Source organism: Poecilia mexicana, unplaced genomic scaffold (genome assembly GCF_051168715.1).
Source record: "Poecilia mexicana isolate PSO_F unplaced genomic scaffold, ASM5116871v1 scaffold_23, whole genome shotgun sequence".
Lineage (NCBI taxonomy): Eukaryota > Metazoa > Chordata > Actinopteri > Cyprinodontiformes > Poeciliidae > Poecilia > Poecilia mexicana.
The window spans coordinates 12577703-12591399 of NW_028263392.1; the positions used below are offsets into that span (position 1 = coordinate 12577703).

General features: G+C 36.3%; 1 protein-coding gene across 2 annotated transcripts in view; it reads right to left on the reverse strand.

Moving 5' to 3' along the window:
- Positions 1-13697, reverse strand: part of rassf3 (Ras association domain family member 3) — a 53366-nt gene that overhangs the window by 4076 nt on the left and 35593 nt on the right. For both annotated transcript variants that reach the window (XM_015000791.2, XM_088003005.1), the window contains 3 exons: positions 4802-4909; positions 2711-2884; positions 1417-1504 (listed from right to left, as the gene is read on the reverse strand). In XM_015000791.2, coding sequence (XP_014856277.2) covers positions 1417-1504; positions 2711-2884; positions 4802-4909 — 370 coding nt within the window. The remainder of the gene's footprint in view (positions 1-1416; positions 1505-2710; positions 2885-4801; positions 4910-13697) is intronic.

The window sequence follows — 13697 nt, forward strand, 5'->3', positions numbered from 1 at the left end:
GCTTAAATACAGCAAAATTACATTTAAAGGTTGTTTTTAAAAAACGTGATGATGTAATTTCTTTTAAAGCTTCTGATTCACAACATCAGAGTTAATTGGAGCCACGCCTCCGGATTTATTTAATGACAGAACTTCAAACATAATGCCTCGTTGTGTGACATCTTGGGAAAACAAACAGAAATAAGCCAAAATATTAGACATCAGTTCTGGTTCAAGTAAAATTTACATCTTATAGACGCCTAAAGGTGCCACACTGCAAAAACAAAAAAATCTTAAAATTATGTTTCCCTAGTTTCTACTGCAAATATCTTAGATTAGTTGAAATAAGACAAAACAAGCTTACAAGTAACATTTAAGCAAGATATATAACCTTAATTTAAGTAAATAATTCCTTAATTTTGATGAAAAAGTTCTAGTTTCATCTGCAGATTATTTGGGTTAGAACAACACTTTTCCCCATGTTGAAAGTAAAATAATCCTCCAAAGGAACTAGTACTTTTTAAATCAATATTAAGGTACTCTTTCTGTAAAACAAGCTTTTATTTCCTTCTGAAAAGTTACTTTTAAGTTAGTTTTGTCTTGTTTTAAGTGTACTGAGATATTTGCACTAGAAGCTAGAAAAATACTTGGTAGGATATGGTGTTTTTACAGTGTATTTTGATTTGTTCAATTAAAAAAAGCTGGGTTACCTGACCCAGTTACACCGATTCTGTCAGGAGGAATGGATCAAAATTACATAAAATTATTGAGAGATGATGGTAGAAGGGAATTCAAAACGTTTAACTCAATTCATAGTTTAAAAATTATCCTAAAATAGAAATTTAGCTTGATTTGACACCAGACAGTGAGGGAAAATATAGATTAAGCAAACACTGACAACCAATGTATAAAAATTCAAAACATTCATTCCTAAAACATTCTTCCATCTCATGCCCACAACTCAGTAAAAATTTTTACTTTCTAATTAAAAGTCAAATTGAAGCCTTTAAATTTTACATACATATCTGTCTAGACACAGCCTTTAATTAGCAGACACGGCTTCACTCCCGTAATTATCGTAAACCAAACCAGGAGTGGCATAAAAGAAACTCCACAAATGCTTATAAATATTCTACTGATAAATAACTTTGAAGATAAACATCTGAAAGCTCATATTGGAGGTTTGTGGGTGATAAAGTGTCTCCTCAGTCTGAGCTGTTAACTAGACTCAAACAGAGGTGAAATCCTACACCGTGTGTGTGTGTGTGTGTTTGTGTGTGTATTCCTGGGTATCCCTGGTGTGTTGTCGTAGTTGAGTGAACCCTGTGGTATTCAACTCGAGGGCGAGGCCTCCACACATCACAGCTCAAGCATCTGATACTGCGCCCGGCATGATCGGCATGAAACTGCATCTGCGAAACGGTGAGGAAGACTCACCCTGCTCGTCTCTACGGCAACGCTTGTACAGCGCGTACTTGGCCGGGTTGTCTGCCACCGTGAACTTGTTCAGCAGCGCCATGATCACCTGAACGCACAAACACAAAACGTTACTCATAAACACTTTACTAAACTACAACGATTTTACAACTTTAGGTGAAATTGTGGATTTATTTTGGGAAACCCTCCTAAATATTTTCCATCTTAAAATGCACCAGACTCAACTGTCCAGATTTTACTAGCTTAATATATTAAAATATATAAATATATGCAACATATTAAGTCAAGGGGGCTTAAACAGTTACACGCCACACTTTTCAGATTTTTATTTCCTATAAAGAGTATTAAAATATTTTTTTCAATTCATAATTATTCGCCGCGTTGCGTTAGAGCTGAAACAATTAATCGTGATTAATCAATTATTGACATAATTGTGAATTAATTTAGTAATTGATTAATTGCTAAAAGACTCAAAAAAGGCAATTTGCTGAAATAATTGCTGCTCTGAGTGTGTTAAGTCAAAACTTTACAAAAACTATATACATTTTGCATTTAAAATAAAAAATGAATCCTTTATCTCTACATATGTTTTACCCAAAACTCCTCAAGTTATGTAGTTTTAGCTTCACTTGGTTCAAATTCACTAAAGGAAGGCTATACTGTGCATTTCAGGCATAAAATGTTTATCTTCTTATTTAAAAAGAGAATTTAATTATTTGTTTATTAGTCTCTTAATATATTTCTAGAACTACACAAAAGGTTCAAGAGATTATGTAAAGAAAATTGAATAATATGTTAATTTTTAATCAGTTTAATCAATTAATCGTCAGCATAATCGATTATTTAAAAAATGCATTTTGCATATAAAATAAGGAAAAATCTTAGTTTACTTAGTCTGTAAATACGTTTTACCAAAAACTCAAGTGTTTTTTAGCTTTACCTGGTTTAAATTACTGTAAAAAAAATTCCTATTGATATAAAATTATTAATTGGTGATTCAGAAACTTCCCAAGTGAACAACCCTACAGTTTATTAATATTAAATTTATTCTTGAATTGTGGTTAGAAGGCCGCAAGAAATCAGTCCAGGAGCCACAAATGGCCCCCAGACCTTAACTTGAGCACCGAATTATCAGATCTATAGAGTTTGGAGTTTAGAGTTTTGCTGCCTTTCATTTGGACTAAACTTTCTGTTTTGTCTCTCTGACCTTGACTTCACCTCATGTGTCATCAGATCCTCATTAATTTTCCCAGGTGGCTGTGAGCTGAAAAGTGCATCTGTGTGCATTCCCCACCTGCTTGACCGTGTTTTCGGAGCTGATGTGGAGAGTGTTGATGACTCCTCGCGGTAGATAGAAGGCCTCCCCCATCGTGGCTCCTCCCGCTGCCCTCTGACCTCCGCGCACCGTCACCGGCCGCCTCAGATCCATCATGACCTTGACGAAACCAGTGAACACACCAGTAGGGTTCTGAAAGACGGACAGTTACAACGTCAGCTCAAAGCCGCAGGCGCGAGTCCCGGGGGTTTGTCATCCAAGACAAAACAGGAGTAGAGATAAAAATCAGAAAAAAAGAGCAAAGACAAAATAAGGTGTGGCAGCAAACCGCTCTGGTGTCGGTGAATATTTTGTTACGGGAGTGGAAAGAATCCGGTCCGAGTCGTTTATTTTAGCCTCAACATTTCCAGGAAGCAAGGAGCTCAAACCGTGAGGATCTGCCGGTTTTCTGTCCAAATCATTAGAAATGGGGCTGCAACTAATAATTATTCTAATAACCAATAATTATATTGTTTGTTCTGACAATTAATCGGATAAAAATAATACGCAAATTCAGCAAATTTTCATTTAACCTCAAACTTTTTTTAAAATATAATATTAAAATACTTCAAAAAAGTCAGATAAATAAACTAATTTTTTTTTTAATAAGAAAAACATTTTATTGCCTAAAATTCAACAATGTGGCATTCTTTCAGTGATTTCTATTGGTTAAAACATTTACAGACAAAGGCGTTGATATCTTAAATGCAAAGCGTACATTTTGTACAGTTTTGTCTCAGTTACTGCTCTGAATATTTCTGGGATTTTGAGTCTGTATACTGCAGTTAATGATAATCAATTGGTAAATTGGTTACTTATTATTTCAATAATCGATTAATCACAATTAATCCAATTAATGCTTTCAGCCGTAGTTAGAAAAAAATGCAAATCACTGCACTTCCACTGAAAAAAAATCTGAAAACAACTTTTATAGTCTTTTTATTCCATGCAGTTAAAATATTTAATCTGAAATCCAAATGTTTTACTTCACAGAAGCCTGAGGCAAAACTCCTTATAAAAGTTTAGCACCACCATTTTAGCAGTGAACTTCAAACACATCTGTCAGTGCCAAGGGAAACACACTGTAGGGGAGAACAATAGCAGGAATAACATCACGGTCTGATGTGAGTGTTCGGGAATGCAGGGAGCAGGAGGGAACCGGCCTTAACACTGAAAAACCAGCAACAACCTGGAACCTCGAGTGTGAACTGTTGTTACCTCCTGCACAATCCACATCTGCTGAATCAAAACACAGCGCCGTTTAGCAGCAGAATTAAAAGTTTTCAGCACTAATTTAACTCCTTGAACAGGTTGGGATCAATCTATGGCCCATATAAAACATGTTCATTACAATTTTTACAGAAAATTGTTCTTAGATAATGAGATTTTGAACAATAAAACGCTCGTCTTATCCAGCAACCATGAAACCAACTGACCAAACATGCTTGTGTTCCACTGGCGTTGCTAGGTAACAGGCTGGGCTTGGCTGGGGTTGCTAGGTAACAGCACAATTCCCATGGAATGTGACATTACTTTTGAGAGTTTTTGAAACGTTTCATTTTCCAGACACCAAAAAACATTAACTTGTTGCTAAAATACAGCTAGGTGGTTTTTTTGGTTTTTTTTTTTATCATTTTGGCTGATTTTAGAAGCAGCTGAGACCCAAATGGAAGAAAAAATTCAAAATGCTTCTCATGAAAACCTTTCCATATTTTTGGAGTGCTGGTTATTTATTTTACATCAGCTGTTATATTCCTAAAGTTGTTGTTTTTTCATGTTTGATCAAGCTTGAGAAGCTATTGGTGTATTTAAGTATGCTACAATGGTGAAGAGTTATTAAAAAATAATTGTAATTTAGTACATTATGTCTGTGTTTTTTTTAAAAAAAGAAATGTTTTAAGTAAATTTAGAACTGTTTTTCTTTATTGAACTGGTACATGGTGCATCCCTGCTATTTTTAATACACAAAGACAAAGGGCAGCTTTAACTCTCTTCACACAGGAGAACATGTTAAGATAAAATGAGAAACATTCTTCATGTTTAGCGTCATACGGTACGGTATCCACTCACCAGTGTCATTTTAAGGTAGTCTCTGGTCAGAGAGTTGTACTGGTCAATTTTCTGCTGGATTTCCTCCCTGCTGAACTCCGTCCGTACTTCTCGTTCCTTCTCCACATCCTTCAAGAGACGGGAAATAAAACGAAAACGTGAGCCGCCAAGTGTAGAAATAAACCAAATCAATCCATTCAGACAACAATAACAAGGCACATGGACAACTCAATATGAGTCATTTGAGTTTTTCTTGCATTAGAGGCAACATGTGAAAGGCCTTTCTGCTTCAGGGTCAACCCATGATCAAAATCTCTTAAAAAATCAGCCCCATGCTAGAAGACTGGCGGCTAATTTTAGCATGTTCACAGGAATATGACTGGAAATAAACACAAGCCTAAAAAAGTCTTTAGTTTGGTTAAAAGATCACTTTCAAACCAGACACAGATGTAGTCAGTGACTCAAAAAACACACAAAACATAACTGGTCACATGTAGCAGGCGACTGTGCTGTAGTTGTAAATACGCAGCACTCTGACCTCAGAGGTAATTAAATGTTTTATTACATAGCCAACATGACTCCAAAGAGCTCAGATATTCATAAAAACATGTCATAAAGTGCCACTAAAACTTCAGCATCAATAAATCCTAATGAAAAATAAGTCTATTTATTTCGTTTTGAACTTTTGGAGTGTAAATGGGGATATGACTCTTTAAAAGCAATTAACTGACTGAGCGCAATGTTGATAGAAATTGGCTGGAGTCCTTAGAATTAGGTAATAACACACATATGGAGTTTAACTGCTTCATTTCTTTTAACCAGTAGGGGGTTTTAGGCCTGAAAATCAACAAACTCAAACATTTAAAACTCAATAAAATCATTCAAAGAGACCAACAGCATGTAAATCCCAGTGCAAACTCTTTATCTTTCCCTGGTGTATCCTGTGCATAAATGGGCATAGTGCAGCTCCCCTCTGCATCTATTAAAAACCACACACACACACACACACACACACACACACACACACACACACACACACACACACACACACACACACACACACACACACACACACACACACACACACACACACAGTGCAGAATCTAGTGAGCCTCCGAAGCACGTACACCCTTATATGGAAAACACACACAATGCTGCAGGAAGACCTGAGGTGCCAATGCAATGAGTGCAATGAGCCAAAAGGTTTATGGCTCTGAGAGACAACAGGAATGCCAGTCTCTTTAAAAACATTAAAACAATTTAACTGAGAAATCTAAAAAATGCAATGAGACAAACTAACTTTAGTCTAGCTTGTATCGCAACATATACAATTCTTTTGAGTGACGCACTCAGAAGATATGACTGTGAGCTACAAAAAGCTGCAGCAGCGATTTACTCCACCGTTAATTATTCATTAAAAAACAAATAGAATATTAGAATAATCAATGCATTTATGAAATTATTTTTGAAAAACCTAAATTATTGTTTCAGACCTGATCAGTAGTACAGTAAAACCTTTTCAAACTTATTCATGATTGTATACGTTTGCAACTGAAACCAAATATACAAATATTGCATAAAAATACACAAACGGGTCAATTTGGATAACCTAAATTATTTATAGGTCTTCAATGTTTAAGTACTATGTTTTTCAGGTTATAACCAGCAAAAGAACACATAAAAGTCACTATGGACTATAAGTTGTAGTGAAATTATACAAACAATGTCTGACTTATACTCCAGAAAATACGGTAATTAACTTTTTTCAAGTCTTATATTCTGCTTAAGAGCTTGAAATACTAAAAAAATTGTGGAAAACTTTTAATCTATTCTTTTTATGACTCAAAACCACTGAATGCTGCAATAACACTCATCAAAAACACAAACAATATTTCTAAAAAGTTGAATATTTAATCAAATCTAGTCAGCGACTCGTCGGGATTAAAGAAGGAAGGCAGACATGAAGACATCAACGCATCTCCATCAGATGTTTAACAATAGAACCAGAGTCAGAATAAGTTCAATCAGCTTTAAAGATTTCTTCACTGATTCTAAATCTGTCTGGTCAAACTGTTTAGTTTTTCCCTTCATGGTTTAATCTCACCTCTAAGCTGTGACGCTCTAACGAGACAAATCTCATCACCAGGAAGTGGCAGGTAAAGCAGATTATCCGCCTTGTGAGGAAAGGGAAAGTTCAACAAGCAGCTAAGCAGTTGGACCTTCATGCCAGCTTATTATAGGAATGAGGGCGACTTAAAGGAGCTCTATTACGCAAAATTCACATTTGACATTTTTTTATACTTCCATTTGAGTCTCTACTGCTTCTAAAATCAACCCACGTGCTTTAAAAAAACGGCTAGCCATTGTTTTGGCAAAAAGTTAATGTTTTTTGTGTCAATTACACAATTGTTCGTCTTTGAAAAGCAGAAGAGGAGTGTCCTGCACAACCAACAAGAACCCAGCAAGTTCTTGGAAAACACTTGTCTTTTCCAGCAGCCATTGTACAGCAGTAAAACTAGCTGACAAACGTGCTGGAGTTTCAATGGGCTGCTAGGTAACAGTGTCTGCTGATTTGTGACATTACATTCTGGAGGTTTTGGAGACGCCTCATTTTTCAGACAACACTAAAATTAAAAATTAATAAATTCTTTTAAGAGTTTGGGTTGGTTTTAGAAGCAGTAGATACCCAAATGGAAGTATAAAACTGTACAAAATGTGACCTGACCTCCAAATAAGGAGTGTTAATTAACTGGTCAGATAATTTCCTATAGAATGCCTTGAAATTCTCCAAAATGCAAACACAAACATCGTTTTAATGAAATTTCATGTGGTAGACCAACAAAATGTGCATAATAGTGAAGTGAACAATGTGATTTTAGGCTTTTATTTTTTTTCCACAAGTAAATATCAACCAAAAATGTGCAAGCTGGTCAGCCCAGGCTAACTCTGGAGGAGCTGCACAGATCCTGAACTCCACATATCCCCTTTATGGAGGAGCAGAAAGAAGAAAGCTGCTGTTGAAAGCAACCAAGAAGTTCTGTTTGCACATTTCCACAGACGTTCTTAATCCACTCTGGATTAACAGGTGACAATTTCAGTTTCTAGTTAAACTGGTTGGGATTTACCCCAAAAGATTAGCACCTGTAATGAATGTTAAAGTATCGGGTCAATACATAACTTCATAATTTCCACCACAGTCATGAAAATATTTGAAAACTTGCAATGTTTTCTTCTATGTTGCAAAGTACTGTACAACACCAAGTCCCAATAAAACTCACTGGAGTCTGTGTTTGTAACGTAAAAAAGCTGAACCTTTACAGTGTGGTCAGATGGAGTTAAAAGGGAACTGGGAGGACGAGAGCGACCGGATCTAAACAAACAGGAGAGGAGAAGCGCTGTAACACAATGAGGTCATAGTCCGTTTTCAGGAACAAAGCGAATCCTCCCACTCAGGGCGAAAGATCAACACTAAACAGACGGAGCAGCAGCCAAGAAACACATCATTATAATCTAAAAGATGTCTCTCCTCTCGACTTTAACCAAGCTAAAGGTTTTATTTCTAAAGATTTTGTCATTTCATCAAGCTACTAAACATTTCAGATTAGGAGAGACTAACTAGGTGGAGTTATAATTCACTTGTTGCACAGAGTAAAAAAAAAAAAAAAAAGCAGAACTTTGTAACACCGAAAGCAGAACAGAAAACGAAAACCATAGTTTTGTCTGAGAGGGGTAGGACTTTCTTTCTTTAGCCTTTTATCTCACACACACCTGCAGCTCTCCTGCCTCTGTTTACCTCTGTCACGCTCGTCTGACATCTTCTGTCTGTAAATATGTGACATCACCACAGGAGGAGTCTGGGCTTTTCTGGGCCAAGACTAAACACACAGATTCAGCTACAATTTAGCTGAATATTGCAATATTATAATTAAACCCTTTGTATTTCTGTGCCATTCCCTGACTCTTTGCTAGTGTTACTAGCATGAAGAATTTGCATGCATTGCACATGAAATATTGCAACTAACCAAATGTTGCACACGTTCATATTGTGCAGCTCTAATAAACAAAAGCCACTTCTGATTTAGGGGTTAAGAGTTATATTTGGCATTTTGAGTCATTAAAATTAGTCTTAAAATCATTTTGCTTGTGGTTTTTAAAATGAAAACACAGCAAACTGTAAATATTAGTTTTGCTACAACACAAAAATGTAATGTTGTTGATCTGACTCTTAAAATGACAGAAAATATTCCTTAGACCAGGAATGTCCAAACTTTTTCAAGCTCAGAAGAACCTGTGTGCCAAAAAAATATAAAATTTTTAAAAACTAAAATCACCCCCCAAAATTTTTTTACCTACTCAAGAATAATCTTAACATGAACTATTTTAATTAAAGTAATAAGATTGTTTTTGGAGGAATGGGATCATAGATTTAAAACTTCAAATGTTTTTTCTTTGTAAAATGAAAACTGGAATAATATTTCATCTGTCCTCAGCAATAACTTGTGTTGGATCAAGCAGATTTTAATTTAAAAGTCATAGTTTTGTCCTAATTTACGTTTGAATTGTGGTCAAATTCAGTTTACGAGCTGCAAATGGCCCTCACGCCTCACTTTGAGAACCCTTCCTTTAAACACTTTTCTGATCTGGAGCGAATACATTAATAAACTCCATTATGACTTGTTTTTTATTTATGTTGGTATTTATTTCTCTGCCCCTCCTGGCTTGCAGCCTGTTCCTCTGCATGCGACTTCCTGTTGAATCGAGGGGGAAGTCTATTCAAGCCACACCTTTCCTCTTGGCATTCCTGCACTAATGGGACCAAACGGCCCCGTGAAAAAGCACAACAATGTGCTTTAAAGTGCGGCTCACACCTTTCCTCTGGTGCAAACAGAAACAGACAAATTATTTCTAAATGAACCTTCTGGGACTAATGGACACATAAATCATACACATAGCTTTGATTGTGAAGTTTTACACCCAAATGGGGTGTTATTCACAGGAAAATGTTATTTTTAAGATTTATCAATCAGATATAATTTTCTAACAGTGGAAAGTGTTAAGTAGAACAGAGTATTCTACTTTTATAACAAGTAAAACCACGTCGATCCAGATGATTTTACTGAAAAGCCGACTTTGCTGCACCCAAATCTGCTTTTATCCAATTTATTAAAGTCGGCTAAATATAGCAAGTGTTTTGAAAGAAAGTGACCCAAATCCTGTAGTTATAACAGAGTAAATTAATTCAACTGAGCCCAAAAGAATGTGAAAACTGGACGCCTTCCTTTTAATACAGCAAACAAGTTTTGGTTCTATGATGAATAACATCTCTTCCCAACAAAACCACAAAAAACAAAGAAGTTTTAGTTTTTATTTTATTTTCCTTGAGCCTTTTTGATTCTACAATTTCGGTCCAAGTGAGAAAAAAGTTTGGTCTAGAGGCTCTCAAAGATATTATACTAATGTTATGAATCTGAAGCAAGTAAAGGCTTCAAACTTTTATATGTTACTGAAAGTGAATCTTCAGCGGTGCAGACAAAGTGGTTGAACTGAGTAGCATGTAAGAATTATTTGTTTTAATCAGGATTTTTCTGTGACATTTGTCTCCAATGCCACTACATTTTTTAAAACATCCCACAAAAAATGTCACAGTCTGGTTCAGCAAGAGGTCAAATTAGACATGATGCAGAATCAGATCTACAGGAATCTAATTGTAGAAGGTAGGGCTGAAATGATTAATCAAATTAATCACGATTAATCCTTTACTGAAATAATCAACTAGGATGAAAAAAAGAGGCGATTTGCCAGAAAAAACACATTCAGAGCAGTAATTCAGTCAAAACTGTAGTAAATACATTAGGAGTAAAACAATTTACTAACCAGTTATTAATAATAAAAAACATATAAATAAAAAGGTTAGTAGACTGTTTTTTAGCTGCAGATGCATCCTTTGCTACAAATGATTAGCATACATTAAAGGAATGTCATTGCATTTTAGGCAATAAAATGTTGATTTCCTCATTTAAAAATGAATGTATTTGCTTATTGCATCTTCAAATGCATTTCTAAAATTGTGTAAAAAAGGCTCAAGTATTAAATGAGAAATCTGCAGAATTTGCCAAATTTTTCTATTTGATTAATCGTCATATTTCTAAAATAATTGCTAGTTGCAGCCCAGTAAAGCTGCATATCTTATACATCACTGAAATGCAAGGTGGATACTGAAATAATACAATGTGGGAAAAACAAACAACTTGTTTTAGCTTTGAAGAAGCTGATCTGTAAGGATTTAGATGATTAGCCCGTTCATGTGAAATCTAAACACTAATGAATAATTTCACCAATGAAAACTCAGCTTTGTAGCATCCAACAAGGCAAACCAGTCAAACTTTCCTCTGCCAAGGTCACAAACAACAAAGTCGAGTTTAACATCAAAAGATGTAATTTAAAGAAGAAAAAGAAAAACCCAGATTTCCTTGTAGAGAAAACAGAGGTTTGCGTTTGAAGACCAGCGAGTAAAACCTGCAGACTAAACCTGCTGAACCACAAGGAGTCCGGAGCCAGATTTTCTCACAGTAATGAGGACCACACCGGCATCGAGCTGCAGAACCGTCTGCACTTTTCCACTGTGGTCCAATCAGTACAACACGGAGAACGCAGAACATCCAGCCTGTTTCAGGACTCTGTTATGAAACCGCAACAAGTGTGTTTGCAGAGGCCACCCAAAGATGGAGCTCAGTTCATTACCAACATCAGCAGACGGAGGAGAAGGGGAAGTAAAGACAGATGAGACAACATGATCTGCAAAATGTGGAACAAAAAATGAAAAATGACACAAGAAGAGGAGAAAAAGGCTGATGGGTTCATCCACTGCAAACCAGCAGGGAGAAAAGAACAAGAAAATCCCATAAAATTACAACAAAACGGCTCCTTCCAAGCTTCGCATTCAATAAAAACACTTCCACCACAAAACAATTTCAGTGTTTATCAAATACCGTAAAAGAAAAATGAAAAAACTGCTGAGAAACGGCCTCATTAGCTTTCTTTACAGCCAACCTTTCCAAAGAAACAGATGTATACAACCACACCAGGGATCCAGTTGATGTGCTAATTCTGCTGCTATTTGCAGCAGATTTGTTAACTTGAATATTGTGCAACACACTCAAACACTGAGGTGTGTGTGTGTGTGAGTAAGTATTTGCTGGCAAAGATTATGAAACTTCATGGTTCCGACCTTGGAGGAAGATAGAGTAGAAAAAGTTGTGCGTTTTCAGACAGCGAGGCAGCAATAACGCAGACTGGTTGTCCTTCTTCTGGTTTATTATTTTGTTTTAGTCCGCATTTTTAAAGTAAACTCCAGGATTGCATAGTAAAGTGTCTGAGAATGGTTGTTTTTTTTTTAAAGAAAATCCTAAACAAATTGACTATAATTTACCTTTTAGTGAGCTGGTTAAAGTGTTTGGGCGCCATTAAAAGACTAAACACGCTCTAAACAAGGTCAAGCAATGAAAGGTACAGCAAACAAACAGCAGCTGTAATGGAGAGCACTGGCAGCAAAGTTCACAGCAGAGTGAAGCAACACAGTAACCATCGGTGTTATCTGTCATCTCGGTTACTAAATAAACCCTGAGCTGCCAGACTCCTACAGGAAGGGTTGCTTTTATGACGTGTGCGGTTATTTTCTGAAAACATGTCGAGTTTAGCCTGAAGGACGGTGGGAGGGTAACATTACGACACCGTCAGCTGTAATTTATCGACACCTGAGCTGGAATGTTTCTGCTGTTGCACAAGATCTGAAATGTTCTCCTGCTTTACTTCATCCATACGTTTAGTTTTTTTCCATAAATGAGGAAAGGTTGGGCTTCTGTAGCTTTAATGTTTGAGTCATTTCCACGCTGAGTGAGTCAGTCTTTATTATTATGAATAGATGAGATAAGTCCGGACGATAAATTGATTTGGGCCGAGGGCGGCCATCTTGTTTGACAAGCATGTTTTACACCTTCTACTTATTTGGACTTTGAATAAATCAACTGTACTATATAAAATATTAGGGCCTGCCTACATTTTTTTTCTTTTAATTACAAGAATAAAAACTCATATGATGAGAATAAAGTTGTGAAATCTTAAGTCTATGAGAACGCTTACATGAAAAATAAAACATTGTGGTTTAAAAACAGACTCAGACTTTTTCACAATCTTTTCAACGTTCTGCTCTGGATAAACAATTTATCCTGATCAGGCAGGCCCTAATACTCTGTTGTAGAGTTGACTTGAACTCAAAGTCCAAAAAGACAGAAGCTGTAAAACACGCTTGCCAAACAAGATGGCCGCCGTGGGAGCTGACATCACTCTGAACCATGGACTGCATTGGTGAAAAAACAAAAACTTCATTAAGTTAATAAAATCGATTCATCATCCTTCCCTGCTTAGCAAATCTAGAAATGTTTTATTCAGATTCTTTGTTGCTGTTTTTGCATGATCATGTTGTTTACCAGATTACTTTCCTATAGTAAGAAGCTAGGAAGCCGTCCATGTTAAACATGTCCAGCTCTTATAGAGAGAAACTGCAGTGAAATTCACATCAAACCAACTCATCAGGTTTTACAAGGTGTGACCCATTTCAGCCATCATCAGCTGTAGAAAAAGCTTATTTCTTATTATAATAATCTCACCTTAGCTTCTAACTAAACAAGGCCAGAGGCTTCGCAGCCTGTGATTGCATCCAGATTGTGTTGCAGAGGAAGTAAAAGAGCAGCTTTAAATTACATGATGCATCATAGTTCTGCATTTGTTGCAGGGCTACAATGACGACAAAGCAAGGCGTGTCTGGGTGCAGTCTGATCATGGGAAGACAGGAAACAATACCTGAGAGACATGCATGACTGTATATGGTTTCCACTTCGACTGCAGTGGAAAATCCCTT